The sequence below is a fragment of the Hyperoodon ampullatus genome (genome assembly GCF_949752795.1).
Source record: "Hyperoodon ampullatus genome assembly, chromosome: 1".
NCBI classification, from domain to species: Eukaryota; Metazoa; Chordata; class Mammalia; order Artiodactyla; family Ziphiidae; genus Hyperoodon; species Hyperoodon ampullatus.
The window spans coordinates 11,637,627-11,662,452 of record NC_136914.1 but is presented as its reverse complement, the minus strand read 5'-3'; the positions used below and the strand labels follow the sequence as shown (position 1 = coordinate 11,662,452).

Below are 24,826 nucleotides of genomic sequence, written 5' to 3'. Positions count from 1 at the left end.
AAGAGGAGAAGACACCAGAGTTCACTCTCTCTCTGTGCATCTGTACCAAGGAAAAGCCTTGTGAGGACACAGCAAGAAATCTGGAAGCCAGGAAGAGAGCATTCACCAGGAACTGAATCATCTGACACCATGATCTGGGACTTCATAGCCTTTCAGAACTGTGAGAAAATAAATTTCCATTGTTTAAGTCTATGGTATTTTATTATGACAGCCCAAGCTGATAAACATAGGTATGAATCTTTTAGCTGCTCCTTATAAATGAGAGATAGCATGTGTCCCTCAATACATGACTATGGTTTTAAGAGTAGTTCCATTTCTTTCTCCCCCATTCACACAAACCAGTGAGAGGGATGTTGTTTTAGGGATAACCTCCATTTCAGTTACTTTGTCTTTTCATATATTTCAGCCATTGACTAACTTCAGGGCTTAAATCACTATTAGTAACAGATTGTGTTAATACACTTCATGGAGAGTCTGATTTAGCAGATCTGCAAAAGGGTCCCCACATTTGAATTTCTAACAAACACCTCTGATGATTCCGACCACACTTTGAAAAACACCAGGATAAAGCTATTTCCACATAACTCTTTGAAATATCATGCACAGTGGACCTTATTACATGTCCTTCATGACTATTCCAGGGATTGCCAATAGGGTTTATAGTAACTCTATAAAACACCTCACAAAAGGTCAAGGTTTACTAAGAATCCAGATAGGACAGAGCTAAAACCAACACTGCTTGATGGGTTTACCATTTTAGTACACTTATGACTCCTACAAGGTACTTGCTGACACTACCACTTCCTATTTCTAGAACGGCTCAGTTAAGTCTTTATTTCTAAGTTCACATTACTAAGTCAGAAACATTAAGTACGACTTTGGTGGGGCATATTCCTGGGTGTCAAGTTCTCCATTTATGAAAAGAATATGATTCAATTTGTGCTACCCCATAATAGCAACGTTGCAAAGGAGTCAAGGGGTGAGCCAGCTTTGAGAAAAATAGAGAGGTGGCTGGTAATAGATTGGGAACAGGGAAAGCAGGCCTGCTTTGAGATGGGAAGTGTTTTAGCTCCTGGTCTCCTAGCGCGTGTGCTTAGTTCATTCTGTCCCCAACTCCCACACCCTCCCCACCTCACTGGAATGTGTTCATGACCTGGATTTTATTCTGAGGGATAGTAGGGAACAGAGAAGAATGAGGCTTGGGGAAGCGGTAAGACCCTAGCCTATACTGGGCAGGAACAATTATTTTTTGAAAGGCAGTTTAGATTTTATTTTATTTTTTTTGGTAAAGTTAATGATTTGTTAAGTGTTAGATAAGCACTGCACCGTCTCCCATGTAGATGTACCAGAAATTAAAATATGCTCCCAGATAAGAAACACTAAGCCAGAAAATAGGCCATAATAGACCTTGTCATTAAAAAAATGCTCATTTATGAAAAGGTAGGCATTCTAGTAAACAAACATATTCATTTCCCTGGGGAAAAAAAAAACTATTAGCAGTTCGTAAATCTGTCCCCTGCGTCTCAGTAAAACAGGCAATCACATTCCAAAGACAGAACTTTAGACTAATGCTTATATCAAGTCTCTCTCTTAAAGAAAAGAAAGTAGAAAACAAGTAAAAGTCCTAGATATTGATAATATTGGAGTTTTTATCCTGGCCTTCAAGGAAGCTGCTTCGCTTCCAGTTGGCATCGCTCCTCAAGCAGAGCTCTCCCTCCACCGTTTACTACTTCCTGCTTCTCTCTCTGCAATTTCATAAGGCACAAAGTTGTTAAATCTGTCCTCCTTCACATAAAAACAAAATCCAAATTCAAACTGCATCTCTTTCCAAAGAGAATTTCGAGAGTGGAGAAGTGGTTACTTTTGGCAATAGGCCTTCCAGAATCTTCTGTGCATCTCACATAGGGTTAATTACGGCAGGATGCAACAGTGATCAATACTTTTTTTCGAACAGAAGAGGCTGTGTCCACATGGGAGCCAGCTACGAAGAGAATGGTGTTTTGAATGGTGCATGGCTTTGCACAGTTCCATGCAAATAGGCTGTCGGGTTACGAGGATGAGACACACTTATGGTACTCCCATTCCAAAGCTGATTTCTCATTTAGCTTTGGAATAATGAGATTTCATACCCCACAGAGGTAGTGGCGATCCAGGCAGCTGGCAAAGCTGATCGTTTCTAATTTAATCTGTGCAGTGAGCTGACTGGGACCCTACCTTTTGTCCCTGCACATCTGTCGTGATGTGGTCGGCTTCCCCATCCTCAATCTCCCCCATCTTCACGACACTGACTTGTATGGTGCCAACAACCTTGCCACCATCTGAAGTTCTGCAATCAAAAATAAAGGAAGCGGAAAGGTAAGAATCATCTCTTCCCTGAAAGTATGTCCAAACATGTTTGTTTCTGAAAACCACTAACACCGCTCTTTACCTGCATTGGTTGTAATAAACAAATCTGCTTAAAATACATTGAATCCTGTTACTAGAATCACGAATTGGTGTGGTAAGCACACGAAGCTACCTCATGAAGGTTAAACCATCTCACGGCTCTCAGGAGTAGCCACCAAAATCATGGATCCATGCCCTGTTTGGTAACCCCATGTCCCTACAACGGCATCAGCCATGGCTCCTCTATACCAATCACATGGGATATTGTGCTCATCTATTACAGAAACTACAGCTGAATAAAACAGAAGAGAGTACAAATAACCCTATATTCCTCTATGACCCGGCCATCAGCTATAACATCCGATTTTGTGCCTTTTCATTTTTCTTTCTCAGAGACCAGGTAAAGAAGATTCTCTCTCAGCAAACATCAGAAAATCACAGTACATGAAGACAGAAATTAACCACTGAGATCATTTAGGATGACCCCTTACTTTTTCAGATAAAGAAACTGAGATTCATGAAGATAGAAAGTCTCATCCATGGAAACAAACTGGCAAAGCCAGAGACCCAGGTTTTTATCTTCTTTAAGTCTGATGGTCATTGAACAACTTAATGATGATGAAAATTTTATTATTAAGATTTTCATCATCACTGTCATCAACATACAAATTTTATGGCTGACAATAATAATGAAAACCCAAAATAAAATTAAAAACCACCATTCTTTAAGATTCTCAAATTTTCTTTTCTGGGCAAGAGAATATACAGAATAAATGTTGGCATCATGTCATGGGAACACTGTAATACATAATGATATTCTTCCCTTGCACCTTTTTTTAAGATAGGTAGCAAGTCACCCATTGGTATGGGGTGTTCCTCTAACCTATATCTAAGCCTAATTGGCCAAGCGACACTTCATTTTCTTTATTTAGTCATTTATTTTCTTTTTGAAAACAAATCTTTTTATTATGGAAATTTCCAAACACACATCAAAGTAGAGGTGAGTACAGTGAATCTCCACATACCCAATACCACCCACCTTCAAAAACTTCCAGCATTCTGCCTTTCTTGTTTCACCCATCCACTGGCCCTTCCCCAACTTTTTTTTTTTTTAACATCTTTATTGGAGTATAATTGCTTTACAATGGTGTGTTAGTTTCTGCTGTATAACAAAGTGAATCAGCAATACATATATATATATATATATATATATATATATATATATATATATATATATATATATATATATATATATATCTCCCCATATCCCCTCCCTCTTGCATCTCCCTCCCTCCCACCCTCCCTATCCCACCCCTCTAGGTGGTCACAAAGCACTGAGCTGATCTCCCTGTGCTATGCAGCTGCTTCCCACTAGCTATCTATTTTACATTTGGTAGTATATATAAGTCCATGCCACTCTCTCACTTCGTCCCAGCTTACCCTCCCCCCTCCCTGTGTCCTCAAGTCCATTCTCCACGTCTGCATCTTTATTCCTGTCCTGCCCCTAAGTTCTTTATAACAATTTTTTTCTTTTTTTTTTTTGATTCCATATATATGCGTTAGCATACGGTATTTGTTTTTCTCTTTCTGACTTACTTCACTCTGTATGACAGACTGTAGGTCCATCCACCTCACTACAAATAACTCAATTTCGTTTCTTTTTATGGCTGAGTAACATTCCATTGTATATATGTGCCACATCTTCTTTATCCATTCATCTGTCGATGGACACTTAGGTTGCTTCCATGTCCTGGTTATTGTAAATAGTGCTGCAATGAACATTGTGGTACATGACTCTTTTTGAATTATGGTTTTCTCAGAGTATATGCCCAGTAGTGGAATTGCTGGGTCGTATGGTAGTTCTATTTTTAGTTTTTTAAGGAAACTCAATACTGTTCTCCAAAGTGGCTGTATCAATTTACATTCCCACCAACAGTGCAAGAGGATTCCCTTTTCTCCACACCCTCTCCAACATTTATTGTTTGTAGATTTTTTGGTGTTGGCCATTCTTATTGGTATGGGGTGATACCTCATTGTAGTTTTGATTTTCATTTCTCTAATGATTAGTGATATTGAGCATTCTTTCATGTTTTTGTTGGCAATCTGTATATCTTCTTTGGAGAAATGTCTATTTAGGTCTTCTGCCCATTTTTGGATTGGCTTGTTTGTTTTTTTGATATTGAGCTGCATGAGCTGCTTGTAAATTTTGGAGATTAATCCTTTGTCAGTTGCTTCATTTTTTAAATTTGTGTTTAACTTTAATCTGAATACAAACGGTGTCTTTCAACCAATTCCTTCAAAATGTCACTATTTTATTACTGGAGGTGTCAGAAAACAGGAATAGGAAAATTAGTATAAGTAGTTTACCAAAATGTTAATTAAAACAATAAGTTAGGCGAAAAGGAAACCCAATTGTTACCAGATCAAAGGAAGATTTTTCTCAAAATATATAAAGTACAAATTTAAACACATCTTTTGAATTATGCTTTTAAGAAAACCGAAATAGAAAAACTCTGGTGACATATACATAGCTAATGTCATAATGTAATAAAATAAAGATTATGTACATAGAAAAATACAAGTGGTTTACTTAAATAGTGTATTAAGGTTCTTACTAAAATATAAAATAAAATGCTTCTTGGTGATTTTTAAGTCAGTATAAATCATAATATTGACTCAATTATTTTAAATTAACAGAAAACTTAAGCATTCATTACAAAGAAGATGTGTATACAGGTGACAGTAAAATCTATGATTTTGTAAAAAACTACATTAGCTTCAATTCTGGGATGACTTTAATAATTAATTATACCATTTTCCTACTTGAAAATGACATAATAACTTGTCATAAATCATGATTTGACATATCTCTGTACAATTCTTTAGTACCCGATAGTGAAATAGATATTTTAATAAAAGCCCTGGTTCTACTCACAGGTTTTTCTAGAAATTTGCAGACTTCTTTTTCCCCCAAACTGATACTCAATAACAATTAAAGACACCTTTTTCTTCTCATAGACATTGTTTAAAATTCTTGCTGGAGCAAACTGAGCTTAATTTCTAGGTATACAAAGCTTAGGTATAATGTTTCAAATTTTTTCATTGACTAAACTAAATAATGTCATAATGATTTGAATGAGAGGATAGATTTCTCACACCCTCTCCCAGGACTGGGTAATAAACCAAGACATGCAATAACAGTTAAAAGTGTGAACTCAGGAGTTTGAGCTATCTGCTAGCTTCATGACCTTGGACAAGGAACTTAACCATGTGAAATAAACTAATACATGCAATAATAGTTAAAAGTGTGAACTCAGGAGTTTGAGTTATCTGCTAACTTCATGACCTTGGACAAGGAACTTAACCATGTGAAACTTTGTAAAATGGAGATGATAATTTTGCTGTAAGGATTACATTGTGACACAATTTATGTAAAGTTCTCAGCACAATGACTTACACAAAATAAGTGCTTCTTCCTACCCCCACTTCATCCCAGTAGTAGTAGTAGTAGTAGTAGTAGCAGTATCAACAGAATTGCTATTGTCATTAATGTATTATATTTCATTCAATTCTCTTTAGAAATTTTACTAAAATGGGCATCTAAGGCTATAGTAAAGGATTATAGGATTTCAGGACACATGCATTTCAAGAGTGATTAAGTGCTCATTAGAGGTACAAAGACTTAGTAATGAGAGATGATGTTATAAAGCTTACATTCCTAGAAGTGCAAAGAACACAAGTTTATAACCAGTTACAATACAAAGTGAACCTTTCAAAGTGCCAAAGGTAGATGAATAAGCAATGCACCATGGGAGTATGGGAGTAAGCTTCCGAACTATAGCTTTATTTATTCCCTTTAAAAAAGCTTCTGGCTGCTTTTTAAATACAAGCATATCTTGTTTTATTGTGCTTTATTTTATTCTGCTTTGCTTTTTTGGAGCTTCACAGATATTGTGTTTGTTTTTTACAAATGGAACGTTCATGGGAACCCTACGTTGAGCAAGTCTATCAGTGCCATCCTTTCCAAAAGCATTTGCTCACTGTGTCTCTGTGTCACATTAGATATAGGGACACTAGAGAGATTCTAAAACCTTTTTTTTTTTCACAAAACATTTTGGATACGAATCTCTGAGTACCCTAAATCATGCTTCTTCCCCTGAGATTTGTGGGAGACAGAATGGGGAATTCAGGTTATAAACTTAAGAACTAAACACAAGACACGCAAAATCATGGGTCATCCTGTCAGTGAACTGCAATGTGAAATGTAGAAGCCATTTCCTATTTATTCTGTAATAATTTACAAGCCACAGAGCCTGGATATTCAACACTTCTCTTCAATCAGGACAGTCACAACTGAAATACCTATTTCATGTTTCCAAAGGCTGTTTCAAAGGTGATTTCAAAAAAATTTAGAAAAAAATCATTCTTAAGTGATTAACGATGCTTTCAATTAATCACCCATCAAGTTCAGGGGGCTACTACTAATTGCTTAACCATTATTCATCACCAAAATTCGACTAACTTTTATCTAATAGAAATTCATCCTCTCTGCATGGGAGATATATTGAAGAGACTTCTAGGCTAGGAATCAAAAAACCAATACACCATCCAGCTCACCTGCTCACTAGCTATGTGACCAACAACATATTGCTTCAGTTCCCTGGATTTCAGTTTCTGTTACTGCAAAACAAAGAGTTGGTCTTTGACAGTTATCATATTAGCACTCAAGCTTCGTGCTCTGACATGGTTGGAATCCATCAGGTGATCTCATCATAGGCATCATAGACTATCATGGGCTGATACAGCCTTGGGGAAAATCTTGGGCACATCCTAGCCTCTTCTCACTCCCCACCTTCCCCCCCAACCCTTCCCCAAAACAAATGAAGCAAACAAAATGCATGCCAAACCTAGAAAGTAACTTTAACACTTACAGTCAAATACAAGGGCTAGTTTTCCTTATAGTATCCACTGTATACGTATATATTTTACTGCCATTATGGCACTGCATCTTGGCACTTTCACAAGGATACAAATTTGACTGAACTAAGAAACAAAAGAGGTCTTCGTACACTTTCCTAGCAATTTATATGGCAGTGAGAACAGGCTGCAGTAATAAATAACTATCTCAATCTATAGGAAGAAGAAAAAAAAAACTATGTCATTTCACTCTCTTGCCAGGTCATTACCACTGCTTAATGCAGAGAGCTATAAGAGAAGTAGAAGATGAATGTTCATGGCAGCCACATTATTTCAATCACAACATCAAGTTCCTATTTCCCTCAGCAGATACACTTAAATATTTAACCATGCCAACAAGATGGAAGGCAGAGAAAGGGAAAATTTCAGCAACGCAAATCTACACTTCCTTATCACTTAGTTTTTCAGCATGCATAATACATTAGTGATTAAGTTTCTTTAAAATCTTCCTTTAAAATAACTCCCCTGGGACTTCCCTGGTGAGCCAGTAGTTAAGACTTCGCCTTCCAATGCAGGGGATGAGGTTCGATCCCTGGTCGGGGAGCTAAGATTCCACATGCCTTGCGGCCAAAACACCAAAAACATAAAACAGGAACAATATTGTAACAAATTCAATAAAGACTTTAAAAATGGTCCACATAAAAAAAAAACAACCTTAAAATAAATAAATAAATAAAATTAAATAACTCTCCTAACGCTTCCTAATGAAATATTCAATTTCACATGCTAAAACATACAAACATTTTAGAAGACTGAAGGAAAAGGGATGTGAAACAGTCTTCTAACAAAAGACAATTTTTTTTTTTTTTTTTTTTTTTTTTTTGTGGTACGCGGGCCTCTCACTGTTGTGGCCTCTCCCATTGTGGAGCACAGGCTCTGGATGTGCAGGCTCAGCAGCCATGGCTCACGGGCCCAGATGCTCCATGGCATGTGGGATCTTCCCGGACCGGGGCATGAACCCGCGTCCCCTGCATTGGCAGGCGGACTCTCAACCACTGCGCCACCAGGGAAGCCCACAAAAGACAATTTAATGACACTTTTCCTCTAAAGTTCTTCACCACCTACTTTACCATCCTTAGTAGAGCAAAAAGAAAAAAAAATCCTATGGAAAGGGTAAAGAGCAACATGTAAATACCTCCTCTATTTTGGAAATGCCACAGAGATACAAATGACTCTGTAAACATCCAGGAGAAAATCGTCATTAGCACTGTCAGGCTTTGTGAATATAAAGTAGTCTTGGGGCTAAGCACCGGAATCATCATCTGGGAGACATGCCTGGCATTTAACCCATCCAGACATGTAACTGGGAAATGAAAATCTCACCTGGACAGAAATATAAGCAAAGGCTCTAAGTAAACAAGTGCCACTAACTAACTAATTAAGTGCATTCTGACTCTTTCTGGTGAATACATTTACCTGGCAGTGCTAGATTTACTTTGGCCTCAGAGAAGTGAGAGTTCTACTTAAGTATGTATGCCTGAACACACCTCTATTTTGGCTGAACTTCCCAAATTTCAGAAGCCATAGGATACTTTCAAACTAATATTCAAAAAACACTTTTCAGTGGTTCTTAATATTATAGCTTACACACTCGAAGCTTTAGTCCTTTGTTTTCTCCTCTTTTCTCATTATAAACTTGTCTTCAGAAATTTTACTCATTATTATGGGATTCAATTGTCCCATCTTTGAGGATCTACCACAAACCTATATTTCCTACTCTGACCTGATATTCTATTCCAGAACTCCAAATTCCTTTCATCCTGATATAATTGTACATTCGATCAACTTGAAACCTAGCTCGTCCTTTTCCCAAACCCCAGCTCACATCAGTAGCATATCATTCTCCAAAGACCAGAACCACAGAATATTCCATCTCTACCAGTGCCTTGTCCCTACCATCCAATAAGTCATCAAGCACTACTGATTCTTCCTGTATAATGTCCCTTACATGTGTCCCTTCCCAATGGTAACATCCCAATGAGTTTCACCAACTTTCTTTCATTACACTTGAAGAACCTACTTCCCATCTTCCAGAGTCTTTCTCTTCCATCCCATCCATGTCATATTTTCTTCTTAAGACCTGCTATCACTATTGTATTTTATTTTCTCTGTCAAAATTCCTTAGACATTGCCTAATGCCTACCAAGAGAGTTTGAAGTGTAGACTGTCTTTTAAGACTTGTCTGGGGTTATGGATAGCTCAGTATTTTTGGTTCAAACAGATCCATGTCATCACACACCAGTAAATAATGGAGCATGGTTTAGTGGAAAGCACAGTGAACTTTGAGTGACAAAAGTCCTTGGTTACAGTGTTGGCTCTTCATAGTAAACAACTAGGTGATCATGAGAGGGCAATTCAGCCTCTATTAAGATTTACGAGCTATAAAATATGAAGGTAGTAAACCATTCTACTTATCTCGCAAGATTTATGTGTCCAAAATTAATAGATCTTAAAGTTTAAATATAAAAATGCTTTTGTGGGAACTGCCTGGCGGTCCAGTGGTTAGCACTCTCACTGCCGCCACCGGGTTCAATCCCTGCTCAGGGAACTAAGATCCTGCAAGCGTGGCAAGAAAAAAAAAATGCTTTTGTGTATGGTAATGAGTACAACTGTTATACCATCCGGGACACAAAGTTCCAAGAGCACATCATAGATACGTTGACTACCAGTTTTTCAGACTAATTGGCTTGTAGATTCCTCTTTACTGCTAAAAACAGTACTATCCAAATATGAGCAACTGCCTCAATACAAATAAGCTAAAGAAATCTTTCCCTCCTCATGACTCTATTAAATATACATATATATATGTATATATATATATACACATATATATACATATATATGTATATATATATATATATATACACATATATATACATATATATATATGTAGTGAGTTGTATTTGGAAACGATTCAATGCTTAATGTAAAATATAAACTATCTCTTTATTTGTTATTCAAATATACATTTTTACTGAAGTATAATTGCCATATAGCAGTATATTAGTTTTGGGTATACAGCACAGTGGTTCTATATTTGTGTATATTATGAAATGATCATCACAGTAAGTCTAGTTAACATCTATCACCGTACACAGTTACAAAAAATTTTTTTCTTGTGATGATAACTTTTAAGATCTACTTTCTTAGCAACTTTCAAATTAACTATGGTTACAAATGTAGGTCATCTATTCAGTGATCTGAGGAACCAGGCTGATGAAGGCTCTGCCAGATTCACCTTGTGGCATCTAAGGTCTCCAAACAGCAGAAGGGGATAAAAGCATGGAGGAACTCTTATTGGACAGACCCAGAACCGGTGTTCTTTCCTCTCTTTACAATCCAGTGGCCAGAGCTCAGTTACATGGCCACCCCTATCGAATTTGGCAGGTCGAGGTGGGGGGGTGGGCAATAGACATTTAAAATAGGGCAAAGACTGCAAATCTTAGTCCCCCTCCTCTTCTTGGGCACACGGCTAGATGACATTTCCAGCGCCTTAAACAGTTAAACTATCTCTTGAAATGTAAGAAATATCCATCTCTTTAAATGTAAGATACACCTCAACAGCAAGGTGAGAAAACATCTTGGCATCTTGTAAATGTCCTTGGATTCACAGGCAACCAAAATTACATTCAAGTTAACAGGTCACCATCATCTGCCCTTTGGTAGATAAGATGCTGCAAGTAAGATAGAGGAAGCTTACTCTACCCTCTTGCACCCACTGGATGAAGCTATAAAACCTGGACAGAAGGCACAGAGCAGCTATTTGAGGACTCAGAGTAAACACTGCTGGGCATACTGGGGAAGAAGATTAGAATTTTAAATGTCACTGAACCAGCAATTAGTTTACCATTTTTTCTCCTCTCGTATCTCATGATCTAGACTCAAAACAGCCCCAAGCCCAGAGATGGTCATGGTGTAAACAAAGATAGCTCCAGGAGAAACTCTCTGGTTCTGGCTCAAAGAACAGAAAAGAGGCCTCCTAATACTCAGAAGAATGATGAAATCACTTTTATTTTTTCCACTCTCTTGTGTCTCAGCCCCCAAGCAATCCAGCAGTGGCAGCAACAAAAGTGACAGCTCGGAGGAAGTGCAGGAACCTAAAATTATGAGGAAGGGAAAGTTTCCTCTCTGATTGGAGCTGTGATCCCAAGGTCATGGGATGCATGCCCTTTACGTTTTCTCTCTCTTTTACTCTCTCTCTCTTCTCCTACCTCTTGGCCCCAGAAGAGGGTGCAGTTGCATGGCAGAGAAGGGAAAATCAAACCCCAGCTTTCTGAATGAAGGGTCTTTTGATCTTTTCCTTCCAGGGAAGCCACAGGAAATGGGAATATGCCAGAGAGAGTGTAATAAGGAAGGAGCTCAGGAAGGGACTTCTTAATGTCATTCATGGACTCTGGGCTTACCTCAAGCTGTGCATGCATGGATCTAAACCACATATCAGATACTCTGAGAAATAATCTATGGACTACACCATCCCCCAGGTCCCAGACTGTCACCTGGGTGACAAACTCTAAGGACAGATACAAATAACACTACAAAAGTTTTGAAAACAGAAGTGATATTGAAACTACAAAGTTTCACAAGACACATGGTCAGCATACAAATATGTAGCAATTAGAAACTGAAATTTTTAAAAAATATATTTATCATTTATAGTAAGTCCAAAACAAAGTACTTAGGTATAGATCTAACAAAAATGTGCAAGATCTATATGCTGAAAACTATAAGTGTTGATGGAAGAAATCAAAAAAGGTCTAAATAAATGGTGAGACATACTGTATTCATATACTGGAAGCCTCAAGTTTATAAAGATGTCGATTTTTCCTAAATTGATCTACAGATTTAAGGCAATACCAATTAAAATCCCAGCAAGATTTTTTGTAGATAATGACAAGTTGATTCAAAAAGTTATAAAGAAAGGCAGAGTAAACAGAATGGCCCAAATACTTTTCAGAAAGAAGAACAAGAATGGAGAAATTGAATCTACTGATTTTTAAGACTTGCTGTAAATCTATAGTAATCAAAACTGTGGTATTGACAACAGGACAGATATATTGATAAATGAAACAGAACACAGAGACAATATGGCTAACTGCTTCTGACAAAGTTACAGTCAATGAAATGGAAAAAGAGTAGTCCTTTCAACAAATGGTACTGGAACAATTAGACATCCATTTGGGGAAAAAATGAAATTTTACTTAAACTTCACAACTGAAACAAAAGTTAAAATGTTTCATAGACCTAAATGTAAAACATAAAAATATAAAAAATTTAAAGGAAGCCATAGGAGAAAAGTCTTCATGAACTGGGCTTCGCCAAATCGTTCTTAAATATGATATCAAAAGCATGATCTGAAGAAGAAAAAAAACTGATAAATTGAACTTCATCAAAATTGACAACTTTTGCTTTGTTAAAGACACAATGAATGAAAAGACAGGCTACTGACTGGAAGAAAACATTTACAAATCATGTTTCTGACAAAGAACTTGCATCCCAAATACATAAAGGGCCCTCAAAACCCAACAGCAAGAAAATGAACAACATAATAAATAAAAGGGCAAAGTCGAAGAGACGTGTCTCAGAAGAGGATATGCAGATAACAAAGAGACCATGGAAAATTGTTCAACATCACTGTCCATTAGGGAAATGAAAATTAAAAGCATTATGAGATATCACACTATATTTTACAATGTCTGGTGAGGATGCAGAGCGATTGAAACTCTCATACACGGCTGGTGAGGAAAACAGCACAGCAGTTTCTGATAGAGTTCAACACACACTTACCATATGACTCAGAAATTCCAATCCTAGGTATTTACCCTAAAGAAATGAAAACTTAGGATCTCAGAAAAACCTACACAGGAAGATTTTAGCAGCTCCATTCATAATCACTCTAAACTGGAAACAACCAAAATATACTTTCATATGAATCGTGCAACAAACTGTGGTACAGTTTGTTGTGGTACAGTAGCACGGAATACAACTCAGCAATTGAAAAAAAAAACTGTTATTGATATGCACAACACCTTGATGAAGTTCAAAGGCATTAGACTGAATAGATGAAGCCAGTCTCAGGAGGATCTGCAATCGATGATTCAATGACTTTTTCAAAAAGCATTTCTCTATGGTGATGTAGAACTCACATCGTGGGTGTCAGAGGTCGGTGTGGGTGGAGGTATGCATCAAAGGGGCAGCAGGTGGGAGTTTCTCTGTGGAGATGGAAGAGCTCTGTATCCTGACTGCAGTGGTTGTTACAAGAATCTATACATGTGTTAAAATTCACAGAACTGCACAGCAATAAAAAGTCAATGTTTACTGAATGTAATTTCCAAAATAGAATAAATGAGAAAAGATATAGACATTTTTGATGATAATGAATGGATAACAAACTATTAGCTATTTAATCTGGGAATACAAAACCAAATGACTGAAAGGTTATTGCCTTCCATGTGAACAGAACCTTCTAACTGCTGGCAACACTGATTTGTAATGGTAGAGTCAAAGTGTCAATTTATCCCATGCTTTCAAAATATCTGCTGACATAGAAATGCCATATGCGAGAGGAAAATGTTCCACCTAAACAAGGGATGGGGAGGGTATTTCATCAGAGATTGGAGAGAAAAATGCTCTTGCAGGAGGTGCAATGAATGTCCCAAGCCCATGACTCAGTCATGGGATAAAACAACTAGCCACCCATGTCTGAACTGACTCACATTTAGACCTACAAGAGAAACTATTGCTAAGGCTTTTTGTTAATTTATTCTATTCTATTTTATTGTTTGAATTTTAAGAGAAAGAAAAATGTTGAAAGGAAAAGAACACTATATATATTAAGCAGAGACCATTGGAAGAGGAAGAGAATAGTAGCAAGAAAGGAATTATAGGAGGTTATACATAAATGGCCAGGGAAGCCCGACTTAATGCTGACATTTTTAAAAACAAAAAATACGGACATTTTTAAGACCAAGTACAAAACAGTCTTGATAGACAGCTAAGCAAAAATTTCTTTCTTACTAAAAATGGACATGCTCCGACAGCAGAAACTCTTTACAAGAATAGTTTGCAAATGTCAAAAAATAAATCAAAAATATTCTAGGCCACTATGAAAACATTCTACTAAAGATAACGAGCATGGAGGATTAGAGGATTTAATTATTAAATAATTAGTATCAAATACTAGTGATGGGTCTATATTTATTATTGAAGTTTGGAATTATTTATATTTTTGCTGGATTTTTTGTGCTGTTTGGTTTTATGTAAATTTCTTAATAGTAGGAAATAATGCAAAGGGATTTTTTTAAGCTAGCATTAAAAGATCAAAGTTATCCAGTGTATGAACATAACCTTAGAGTATAATGTATTTCAAACCTGTGTGATAAGAAATTCACTAAGCTTTAAATTGTACAGTGAGGCATGTAATCTGAAACCAAACAGTTATTAAGTGCCTCTATTTTTCTGCTTAATTGCACTTAGATTTGTTTTAAATTCTTCAGGTATTAAGTTATAAAATCTTGTGGTTTTTTAAATATTTTTTCTTCATTCTCCTTTAATATGACAACATTTTTAATGAAAAAAAGAGTCTCCAAAATTATAAATTTCCATAGAAATATAATAAGGTCAAAATAACAGAAAATGTTAATTCACTTACAAACATGTATTAAGCACCTACCATGTTGGAAGCACTGCTCCATGTACCAGAATACAGCAGAGAACAACACAAAAATCCCTGTCCTCATGGAGCCTGAATTCTCATGGTAAACAAATAAATAATACAGATACGATAAGTTCCATGGAGAAAACTTAAGCAAGGTAGGTGAGTGCTGGGTGGGGCTTGGGGCTTCTACTTTATAGTCTATATATATATATATATAATGACTACATATGTATGTATATGTATTAGGAAAGGCTTCTCTAACATGATGCCATTTGAACAAATACCTAAAGGAAGTAAAAAAGTGAGCCATATATCTTTCTTAGGGGAAGGTCTTTTCAGGCAGAAGAAACAGATGGTCCAAAGGTCTTGTAGAGGAACACGGTCCCCATATTCAAGGAAGAGCAAAGACCCCATTGTGGCTAAAGCTGGGTAGGTGGAGAGAGAGGACTAGAAGACTAAGTCAGAGAGGCATGTATTAATTTTATATTGCTGCATAATGAAGGACCACAAACTCAGAAACTTACAATACCACCCATTTACTATCTCACAGTTTCTACAGATCAGAAGCCAGGCCAGGTCCTCTACTCAGGGTCTCACAGGACTGAAGCCAAGATGTAGGTTGAGCCACACTCCCACATGGAAACTCTAGTGAAGAATCTACTTCCTAGCTCATTCAGGCTGTTAGTGGAATTTATTTTGTTGTGGCTGTATGACGAAGGTCCCCATTTTCTTGTTCATCCCATAGCAGGTATGAAGAGTAACCACTTGACAGGGCTGCAGGGGAGACAGCCAGCTTCCAGTTAAACAAAGAGAAATGACTGAGGATAGGGGACGGGGCTGAGGAGGAAGCTCAAGGATCAGAATAGAGTCAGGAAGCAGAAGGCACCAGGGCCACAGGAGGGAGTGGACAAACAGGTAAAATGATGGGCGGCCATGTGGATGAAAGATGACCTAGGAATCCAGGGCTCCTGCGTGGTCACCAATCACTGGAAAATGAGACATAGTTATTGCTACAATAAGGAAACTCAGTTTAGCTAGGCAAAATATGCCGGGCAGACAGGGCAGCAGTAATTTAAAAATACTCTAAAGACCTGAAATTTCCCATTTTCAGATTTTAACTTGTTCTGCTAACAGTCTTAACAATGCATTACTAAATCATCTGGTAATTATTTTCAAGGTCAAAATGTGACTAATTCACTGTTAAAGGAGTCTAGATAGAACAATAAAGATTTCTACAGAACTTTTTTTTTGTTAAAAGGAAGAAAAGTAATTAACACAAAGTTCAAGACACCTGCTATATGGAAACAGTATACTGCTTTTATTCATGTTAAATAGATTCTGAAGATCAGCAGGAATAAATCAAATGTCTTATACCAGCTTTGCATAAAGTACATGAGAAAGCAATTACTTGTTCTCTGAATATCTCCCTTTTAAAACATTAAGATTTCATTATAAGAAGAAAGTATATCTATTTAGTAATTAAAGGTCTTTATTGCATCATTTTAAAAATCCATATAAGAAAACAAACAGATTTTGGTATTTGGCAGGCTGATGTGCTAACGGGAAGGAGAAAGACAGTAAAAATTAAAAGTCACGGGATTAAAATTTTCAGTTCAGGAGTGATTGCTATATATCCTTTTGTAAGTATTTGAGAACTGAATTGAAGTTTGTATACCAAATAAAAATTTCACCAGCTTTCAATAACCTTGGATGCAGCTATTTTCTCTTTTATTCTACGATAAATTCCTCATATCTCAATATTAGGATTGAATAAAATCAGAGAATGCTTAGAACAGAAAGTAAGGTTAAGTATCAGCCAATTCATTCTGTGGAAACTGAAGCCCAGAGAGGTCAAGTGAAAGGCTTACAGCCGCCTCACAGGTCAACAGCAGTGCTGATATTTGTCAAAGAACAGTAGAAACCAGAAGTCCACACCTGATTTTTTTTGAAATTTATTTCTGAAAACCAAAAGGTGAAATTGTGGTAACTTTTAAATGTATTTATTTTCAGCTTCTTCGTCAACAAGTTGATTGTCCTTATCTGAAAAATCTTCATAGGAATGCTGTGTTTTGATTCAACCCTCACTAGCCCACTCTAAGTCTTGGAGAAAACTTGCTTTCTGAGCTACCTGATCTTCTGAGCAAGAGACATTTTGGGATAGTTCCACCTGTTCTTTTTAACTTTTTTCTTAGGTGTCTTCTCATAGATTGGATTCTCTCATACAGCAGCATGAACTTTCTTGCACATCTCTTCGGTGTCTGGAGTTACCTTCTTTGTGTGCTGAGTGAATTTTTTCCTGTAAGCATCATCATCTCCTTCCATATATAATCTGCAATGTTTTGATCCCTGATGTTCTTCCAAAGTACTTATACCTTGAATTCCTTGTTTTCTGAACCATAACCAGGGAATCGTTTGGTTCTGTGAGGGATGGAAAAGCTTCTTTCCACAGCTCTCTTCAGGGCCCCCAAAACTTTATTTCCAGTGGTAGTTCAGGTATGAACTGAATCCAAATACAAAGTACCTTCACACTATATTTTGTAAGTTCATGAGTATAAGCTGCACCGACTATCATAGCCTCTTCAACACAGGCATAAGCAATCTGACAAATGATCTCTCTGCTGGTTACATGAACTATCATCCCATATTTGAGTGTACTGTATTTATTTTTATCCTGGATTGCTAAGCAAAACCAATTGGTTTTACCCTCTCGCCTTCTTCTAAAGTTCACTTGGCATCTTTTGAAGTAGGCCTTATTCTTGACAACTTTAACTCCATCCCATGAAGCAGAGATGCATATCTGTGGCTCACCACAGACATACAGCAATGGTGGTAACGTTTATAATTTAATTCTTACTGCTAACAATAAGAAAACACAGTCAATGTAAGAGGAATATGATTTTAAAGTGTAATCAAAGAACTCTATCAGAATCTAATAACTCTTTGCTCAGGCTGTTATAAAATACCATAGTCTGGGTGGCTTAAACAACAGAAACTTAATTTCTCACAGATCTAGAGGTTAGAAGCCCATGATCAGGGTGCCAGCAAGGTCAGGTTCTGGTGAGAAACCTTTTCCTGACTTGCAGACAGCTGCCTTCTCCCTGTGTCCTCAGATGGCAAGGAGAGAGCAAGCTTTATGGTGGTTCTTCTTATAAGGGCACTAATCCCATGATGAGGGCCCCACTCTCATGACCTCGTCTAACTCCAATTACTTCCCAAAGTCCCCATCTTCAAATAACATCACAGTGGAGTTTAGGGCCTCAACAGATACATTTGAGGGATACAAATATTCAGTCCGTAACACTCTTAAAACCTCAAACTTTAAAAATTAGCATAGTATTTGTTTCAAGAACTAGTGGGGGTTCAAGGGAAGAAGAGTTGGCATGAAAGAAAGAGGGAGAAAATATTTTTTCCTACTAAAGTATAAAGAGATTCTTAAAATCTGCCTTATGAATTCATAATTTAAGCTCATCTCAGTGGCATTATTATCATTAGTAGTCAGATGAAGAAATTTAAGGAAAGTAATCACCTCCTGGTGACAGTAATGGAACTCGAACTTCCTCCAGTGTTACAATAACAGGCTAATCCTTAAAGTACTTGAAAGGCATATCACCTGGTCAGAGAAGCAATTCACGTTTACTAGTACTAGAAGTAAGTCTCCATAGCCAAGAAATTTATTGTTAGTTGGTAGTCTGCCCAACAAACAAGCAAACCTCAAAACTGTTAGAGTCTCTCTTTCCTACTTATTGTGTAGGTCCCTGGAAAATCCTCAATTTGATTCTAGATAAGAGAAAAATAATCCCCACTAGACACCATATCTAAGTTTAGGATTGAACCTTAAACCTGCTTTGAATTCGAGAGACTGCATCGATGGTGGGGAAGATTAAAATAAAATAAAATTCAAGTTATCTGCTCTGGTCTTAGGTGGATGGATGAGGATTAGACCAAGTTTATTATGGCAACCTAAATTTGTTTTTAGCAATCAATTTTTATATTAAGTTCTAAAGGAATGTGTTTACTTTCCAATTTACATGTGTGAACATCAGAAAGAAGCAACATACAGCATGTATCTACAAGCAAAACTGGTCATTTCATCTGCTTGTCATAATGTAATATATGCCAAGTAGCACTTAGATCAAGTCTAATTAAACCTGCATTCAATGATTTCAATTGATTTTTAAATCTACTTTCCCTGTAAGATGGTAAACTGTCCCATAATGTAATAAATTCATCAGTGCCACACAATGTATAAAGACTAATCTTTAATTACCTAACATTTTCTGTTAAACTCTAATAAGCTTGAGTACATTGATCAAGGGACCCAATGGGTCACCAATAGGCTGAGCCCATTGCTAGAAGCAATCAGCCCCTATTGTAGCACAGCACTGAGAAAAACAATGTGGTTATATTGGTATTAAAAGTAATTAAGTAAAGCAAAATAAGCGTGTCTGTTCTCTTCTCTGTCTTATTCTACATCTTTTTATCTTTGATCTCATCCTTCTCTTCTGCCTTCTTAAAATCTTTCATGATATGACTTTGTATACTTTCTAGTTTTCCTATCTTCCATTATAAAACTGCACTTGTCTTCCTTTTCCTGACTCAGTTCTTTATCTTCCTGAAGTCTTATTGCAAACAATTTCATTCAACCACACTTTTATTATGAGGCACCATGCTATACCACAGAACAACAGACATCAGTGAATTTCACTTAATGCATTAGGGTGGAAAATCCTAGGTTAGAGCATGCTATTAGGGGAATACATTTTTAAGGAGCAGGTAACTTTCTACAGTTCCTCAAGGATGGTACCTCCAACACAGCTCACTCATATATATTAAGTAGAACTGACAACGTGTAAATGAAAAAGCAAAGCCAAACCTCACTAGGAACACAGTTAAGAATAGTGACCTTCCAGTGATCATTAAGCCTGTGTTAGCTGGAGCAGGAATAATGAGTTCTAACCTGCTTCTTCAAAAGCCTGATGATAGGAAAATGGTCAATTTGGTCTTAGGAAATTGCAGAGCCTGGGTAGGGGCTAGTGACCAGCCCTTTTCGCTGACATGCCTGGAGACTATCGTCTCTCAGTTCCTAATGAGAAAAAGTATGGAGAATACTAGGGATTTCAGATGGGTGAGACCATCCCAGGCAAGGGATAACAAAAGATGGAGGGAAAATAATAGGACATCAGTGTGGGAAAGAATCTTAGGAGCACCATCTACACCTATGGACATTGCTCTCTTGCTGGTTGAGGTTGAAACTGAGCTCAAAACCGTGAGAAGAGGGGTTTCCAAAGAACTACAGAGACTCTGACTCCACCTTTAGAAAGTGTTATGTGCATATAAGCAACTACAAATGACAAAGGAAGTGATGATCAGTGTCAAGGGTTACGTGTGTGGTTGCGGATGAAGCTGAGAAAGCAGACTTACTATCTTGTATCTCTTGGCTGAGGTTTCTCCACACTTATTTTCATGTTCATGTTCATTTGGGTGCAGGGACAGGAAGACATATAAATTTAAAGCAGAAAAAGAGCCTTAGATGAGATCAGATGAGAACTGTAGAAAAGATGAGTTGGAAATGGATGCTGCGATTTCTAACTTGGGCTATAGTTAAGGCACCTAATGTTTCTGAATTTAACCAAGAAAGGACAAGCACCAAAGGGCAGAACCTTCAGGAGAAGACCTAAATTCAGTTCAGGGTGGTTATAATATTAACTGATTGTGAAAATAAGTGTGTGTCCACTTATGCAAGCTTAAAAAGAATCTGTCAATGACTATAAAAAAGAAAGCATGTATTTTGTCACTCCTTTCCCCTTTCCGCATATTCTGTACAAATCTCACAAATGGGTGTCTATATAGTCCATGGCATGGGTGTAAAATGACACAGGGTTGGCAATGCCTGTGGACAGGGAGTGGGGGGGTGGGAGAAACAGGGCTAGGTAACTGCATGTGGATAGGGTGCAGGGTTTGTGTATAGAATGAGGGTTCATTTGGATGAAGACCACAGGCCTGTCTGCAGAGGTGTCTGTTCGAGAAAATGCTCATGGTGGGGAAAAGTGGATGAATACATATAGAGAGTGTCTCATATATTTCTCTGGAAAATACTTGGTTGTTTATATTGTTCAAAATCAGCACTTTCTCAGCTATGCAGCTGCTTTTCTTGGAACACAGTGTCTGTCTGATAAGCTGTTAAAGAAAGCTTTCCAGAAAGAAAGCTTCTTGGGTTCAAAATAGTTAGGGAAAAGCTGTAGGCGACATTGCCTCTGAGAGTCCTAGAAGGACTTGAGGACTTAATGAAGGCTCTGAGAAATCCTACAATAAGGTCACCCTCTTCACTTTTTTGAACATAACATTTTCAAACTTACTGGACATAAAACTCCTTCATTCGAAGAACACATACTAATAACTGAAGGGATACCAGTGTTCCAAATAACATTCTTCGGAAAAAGCTGATATAAATGTGTCCAGAGCAGCAGAAATACAGGGTGATAATGATGAAAGCAACTTCAGTAAATATGGGCAAATCCTATACAAAATTTTTTCAGGTCAAATATAATTCCTTGCAGGCCTAATCATTCCTGCAAATTATTTTCAAAGCTAAATTAGCTCTCAAACTTCTTAAGCAGGTAGGTCTGTGTACGGCTATTATTAACTTTATGAGATCTGCATTTTAAAAGAGGGAAGAGTTCAGGCTTTTCTCTACAAATTGAGGAGCTATTGAAGTGTACTCTAAGTATGCGATGTCTCTTCAGTGACTGAAAACTCTAATTTGCAATCTGACAAATCTGACATATTTTGAATAATGCAAACTAAGGAAATGCTAATCGGTTTCCATGGTCATGCCTCCCACCCCATGAAAATGGATTAGGAACATAAAGAACAATGCAGACTATACCACTGTAGAGCCATTTAAATTATAAATGAAAGTCTAGTTGGATGAAATGGGGAATAATAACACTGGTGAGGATGATAATTTTAAAAATAGGTGACGAGCATGATGGGCACATGCTTTGCATCAGGTACTATTTCAGATGGGTTGGGTACCATTTGTCTAATTCTCACCTGGGAACAACGAAAACAACATCAAAACACCTAAGGCTAGAGAAGCTAATCAATAAAAAGAAAAATATAATAAAAATTACAGCCAACATTTATTGAGCACTTACTATGTGTCAGGAACTGTTATAAACATTTCACTTTAGTAATTCATGTGAGCTGAGGCTGTGAGATGGGCACCACTGTTATCCCCTTTTCACAGATAAGAAAACTGAGTCTCAGAGTAATCAATCATCCTTCTGGATAATAAAAAAGCCAGGATTTGGGCTCAGGCATGTCTCTAAATCCCATACACTTTCTATTTCTCTACTGTCCTAAGCCCATGATATTTGTATATTTTGCATTCTCTGATTTTATAATAAATTAATGTCATTTTAGTAGTTATTACAAAGTGGCTCATGTTAGAGCCTTTTGATAATTTTAGACAGTCTTGTTCCTAAATGACACTGACACAGTTATATATAAGAACAGAATCAATTTTAGAAGCAAATAGTCCTACTTCTGCTTTTGATGTTTCCCTTCCTTTTCACAGACCAGTCCTGAGAAACACCACTTGAATTTATTTCTGTAGACAGTTTATTAAAGATTTGGCAATAACATGCATCGGTAAACCCTAAAAGCAATTGACACTCTGTGTCACTTTTATGAATATCTGTCCTGATTTCAATGCTATATTGCTAAAATTTGAAGTCAAAGCAAATTTGAGATTTTTCCCAACTCTATCAGAATGCAGTCTGTTTCAACCAAATACTTTCCCTATGTCTCCTGCTGGTATCTGCCATTTGATAAGAAGCCAAATCTGGTGTCAGTGTGATTAAAGCCAAAACTTGGGTTTCAAGGAAGCATCCGTTCCTCAGATAATAAAAATGTTATGTCCAGATCAAAGGTTAAATCAACCTCTCTGCCACTGCTCAATTTAGAGAATTGTGTATGTCACATTTTAAGAAAGACCTACAACAAACTAAGCAAACTAAGCAAAACATTAAGTGATGGGTGAAGGAATTAGTAAGTTTAATGCAAGAAGCAATCATTATAGATTGTTTTTCTCTAATGCATGGCAATGCATGGAACTTCACTGCATTTATCAATTGCCCAGAATCACCTTGGGAGGGAGGTCATTACTATTTCCATTAACAGATGTTAGAGAATAGACAACATGCCTGGGGTGACACAGCTGGTGACACAGCTGGGACTTGAACCCAAATCTGGTAGGAAAGTCTGGTGCTCTTTCTACTACATTACATTTCTTGCTGAGTAAAAAAGGAGAGATTTAAAGTTGGGCAAAAAAGCTGCAATCACAGAGAAAAGGTATGAGACTTATTCTACTTAACACTATGCAATCATAGAGAAAAGGTATGAGGCTTATTCTACTTAACACTATGAAGGAGAGCTGGGAATGTGGCAAGAAGATAAAGTCTGGGATAAAATAGGAACACTTTTCTAACACTGACCTGTCGGAAAATGGGAAAGACGTATGGCCTCCTAAGTTTGATTTCCAGTTCACTAAAGGGGTCCAAGAAGAAGCTAAAGTGTCAAGATCTCTTCCGGTCTGTAAACTTATTTAATCCTAAAATTCTAAACAAAATATATATTCTCTAAGAACCCTTCTTCTCTTCTAATATCCATCCTGTCCCAGCTGTGTGACCTTAGAAAGTTATACTGCTACTCTTCAGTTAGCTTATAAAACAAGAATAATATCACCTTCCAGGCAAGGGTATTAGAAGATTCAGTAAGGTAAGACATTTGAAACATCATAAGCCTCAAATAGTGTTAGTTACCTCTTCCTATGTGTCTATGAGGTCCGAGTCAGTGTCAGAATCAGAGAAGCTGTCCTGGAGGAGCTTCCTGTCTTCGTTTTGAATTATGCCAAAAGCACGGTGAATAGAGCATTCCAGAGATTAGAGGCTTTTCCTATATGTGTGCATCTGGATAAAGCATGAGTGTGCATTTGCTACTGACGTGCATGTTTTCTTGCTGTTCCCTCCCAAAGGAAAAGAATGCAGTGTTCTTTTTCATTGCTTTCAGCAGTTAGGATGGGCATTTTTAGAAATTTCTAGGCAAAAGCATCAAGTTAGCTTTTACATGACATCCTTATCCTCGAGCTTTTCCACGAGTGCGCTTAATAAAGTTTAATACTATTCTGTTTTATAATTAATCACTGATATGCTATTTTCTCTTAAAGCAGGCTTTTGGGCCACCAGTCAATGTCTACCACCCTTATGTAACATAGAAAATGTCTTAGACATGTATAAAGCTTAGTGTGGTGGAACCAGCAGAACTTTCTGCTGTAATCCTACTTTCCGATACCTAGCAAAACTAACTGGAAGTGACTTTTAAAGGAGAATAAAGCATATTCAAAACATATTCAAGATGCTTGGGTGTGATTTTTTAAAAGCATCTCTGAAGTCCAAGTAAATATAAGAAAATATGTTGTTGTCACACATACAATTTTAAAGACGGTATCTGGTGCTTAAAGTAAGCATTATTTGCATGCAGGAAAAGAGTTGTGATAGGAAACGAAAAAACAAAGTTTAATTCCATTTTGAATGAAAAATAAATTTATCAGTTAAAACTGTATTGTCAATCTATGGCCAAGTTCGGTCTCAGGTGAACGTGGGGATTCACATGCATTCGAGCATTCCAGGAACAAACATTCTGACCCACTGCCCTATGGCCTACAGAATGGGCCTTGGCTCTCAACCTGAGAAATGCTAGTGACAATTTCATTTTTTTATCGCTCTGAGTATGCTGCTGTAGAAAACT

At 37.2% G+C, this 24,826-nt stretch overlaps 1 protein-coding gene across 9 annotated transcripts in view; it reads right to left on the bottom strand.

Annotated features, from left to right (window-relative positions):
* INPP4B (inositol polyphosphate-4-phosphatase type II B) overlaps positions 1–24,826 on the bottom strand; it is a gene marked incomplete at both ends in the record, with an annotated part of 346,425 nt that overhangs the window by 204,216 nt on the left and 117,383 nt on the right. For 7 of the 9 annotated variants that reach the window (XM_079705832.1, XM_079705833.1, XM_079705837.1 and 4 more), the window contains one exon: positions 2,215–2,326. In XM_079705832.1, the coding sequence (XP_079561958.1) occupies positions 2,215–2,326 (112 nt within the window). Of the gene's footprint in view, positions 1–2,214; positions 2,327–24,826 lie in introns of those variants that run through there. The other 2 variants (XM_079705838.1, XM_079705839.1) reach the window with 1 other exon arrangement.